This window comes from Mycetomoellerius zeteki, unplaced genomic scaffold (assembly GCF_001594055.1).
Source record: "Mycetomoellerius zeteki isolate Tzet28-1 unplaced genomic scaffold, Tzet1.0 scaffold1448, whole genome shotgun sequence".
In the NCBI taxonomy this organism is placed as follows: domain Eukaryota; kingdom Metazoa; phylum Arthropoda; class Insecta; order Hymenoptera; family Formicidae; genus Mycetomoellerius; species Mycetomoellerius zeteki.
Genome location: NW_017256391.1, coordinates 9,359 through 12,041, shown reverse-complemented (window position 1 = coordinate 12,041; position 2,683 = coordinate 9,359). Strand labels below are relative to the sequence as shown.

The following is a 2,683-nucleotide window of genomic DNA, read 5'->3' as shown; positions in this document are numbered from 1 at the left end:
CTTAAGCGTTGACAAAACTATAGAACTAGGGAACTCTAGACACGAGAGGCGCCGGCTGCTGTTTATCTAAACGGAGTGCGATAGCGCGTCGAGGCATAGGATGGGAAGTAAAGAAAGTACACGGTGATGCGAATGAAAAATATTTTATTCGTATATTTTTTACATCCTTCATACGTGTTAAAAACTGAGAGTTTGCAATCGACGAGCTGATGCGTATTGAAGATGCCGCTGCAGCGTATAGCGTTCTTTGACATCGCTAGCAACGCTTTCTGGAAAAAAGAGAATAAAAGCACTTTTTGATCGCTATTCGCTTTTTTAGCAGAGAATAAAAATGCATTAAGGTAAGAACTCATGGGCGCGTCATTTGACGCGCGCGTCACGCGTCATCGGGGAAATAACTAGATTGTAGTAACTTGTAGCACTGTTGCGTTTGACGCGTTTACAGTTGAATTTATCCAACTTCAAACGCGTCATCGCGTTTAGCACTCTTGACAGCGTTTTCTAATAGTATCTAGCATTATTACAACGTTTAACTACATTTGCTTAAGATACTGCGATTACCACACATTGACGCGTTGCATTAAAAATAAAGTAACGTTAATAAATAAAGTGTCATCAATAATTACTAATGGCTTCAATCGTCAAATATCGAGAATGTCTAGTAGAGTGTGCAAATATTATAAATGTTCAATATGCGTACTATGTCCAACGTAAGCAAATGCTTGCAGTATTAGCCATTCATTTAATGAAAAAGAGGCAGAAAAAGAAGAGCCAAAAGAAACGTTTATGGGTTAGTCTTCTAATCCAAAAACGAAAAGAACATGGTTTTTATCATGCGTTACTCCCAACTTTGAGACTGGAAGATTTGCGATTTCAAAACTATTTTCGCATGTCAGCTATGCAACTTGAGGCTTTATTAGAAATTGTAGGGCCGCATTTGCAGGGACTGTATGTTGTACGCGAGCCTATAAGTCCAGCAGAACGTCTAACTTTAACTTTGAGGTAATATGTTTATAAATCTTGTATATGTAATTATGAAAAATATATAATTAGCTAACGTTTCGAAGATAATATGAAACAATGATATTTTGTGTTTACATTTTAGATATCTTGCATCAGGAGATTCGATGACCTCTATGAGTTTTCAATATTTAGTAGGTTTAACTACTGTAAGTGAAATCATCAGTTCAACGTGTAAAATTATCTGGGATCAACTGTATCCACTAATTCTTCCGCCTACTATTAATGAACAGGAATGGAAACGCATCGCTCAGGACTTTAATGATTTGTGGGATTTTCCACACTGTATTGGGGCAATTGATGGGAAACACGTTACAATTCAGGTATATTATATATTTATCTTCAATGCACTGCTGCAATGATCTATTCGATCATTGCAACTGATCATTGTGGCCTTATTTTAATTAAACACTGTCTTTCATTTCAGTGTCCAAACAATGCAGGATCAAATTTTTATAATTATAAGAACAGCCACAGTATTGTTTTACTAGCCATTTGTGATGCGCATTACAATTTTCTCTTCGTGGATATTGGTGCGTATGGTCGGCGCAGCGATGGAGATGTATTTAAAGAGAGCACCTTTAAATAGAGGACCTTTAAAGAGAGCACCTTTAAATAGAGAGGACAAAAATTTGAAGCAAGCACAATAAAAGTTCCCAAAGAAGAATGTATTTCTGCTGGAGGACCATTGCTACCATATTGCCTTGTTGGAGATGAGGCGTTTCCACTTAAGCCATACTTGCTTCGGCCATACCCACGAGGATGCAAAAAGACATTGAATGCAGATCAACATGTTTATAATTATCGATTAAGTCGTGCCAGAAGGATCATCGAAAACGTCTTCGGAATTCTGGCAAGTCAATGGAGGATCTACAGAAAACCAATTATTACCAGCGTAGACACAGCCATGAGCATGATTAAAAGTACAATTTGCTTGCATAATTGGCTTCGTAAAGACTCCAAGAACAACTTTTATGTAACATCCGACCTATTGGATAAAGAAACAGCAGATGGTGTGCACATTCTAGGTTCATGGAGAACAATAATAGAAAATGAATGTGCTTTTACAGACATATCCAATTGTGGCACACATAATAGTACTCGAGAAGCCATCAGAATTAGAGAACTTTTCTGCCAATATTTCAATAATGAAGGTGCCGTACCATGGCAGTGGGACCAATAATTAAGTTATAAGTTATTATTAAGTAATATAAAATTAATCTTTAAACATTATCTTTAAACATAATCTTTACACTAACATTATTGTTGATAACTTCGTATTAATATTACCAATAACTTCGTCCTAATTACTACTAATAACTTTTTGTTATAAAAACGATTATTTTATATGTCAAAAAACATTCTCCGAATATTTAAGAAAACATTTGTAAAATCTCTAAAAAACTTTTTATATTATTTCTTAATATTATAAAATATTTTATTATAAAATTTATTACAAAAAAAAATAACATAATACATTTTCTTCATATTCTACTTATTGCTCAGCCTTATTTAGTTCTTTATATAACATTTTATGTATTTTTAACATTAGTTGTCTCCTGCGACATCTTGGAAATTGACGAAGTTGCGAGGAAATCATCATCCCGAAATGATCTTCTTCGTTCGTTACTGGAATTGATAGCAAAGAAATTGTCAGCGGCGG

At 34.9% G+C, this 2,683-nt stretch overlaps 1 protein-coding gene across 1 annotated transcript; it reads left to right on the top strand.

Annotated features, from left to right (window-relative positions):
* Nucleotides 1–728: 728 nt before the first annotated feature.
* On the top strand, nt 729–2,203 carry LOC108731909 (putative nuclease HARBI1; the record flags this gene model as incomplete). The annotated part of the gene is made up of 4 exons (XM_018462465.1): nt 729–1,002; nt 1,106–1,343; nt 1,448–1,603; nt 1,640–2,203. Coding segments are annotated over 4 exons (1,232 nt in total), but the record flags the coding sequence as incomplete, so codon positions are not given.
* Between the last annotated feature and the right edge of the window lie 480 nt (nt 2,204–2,683).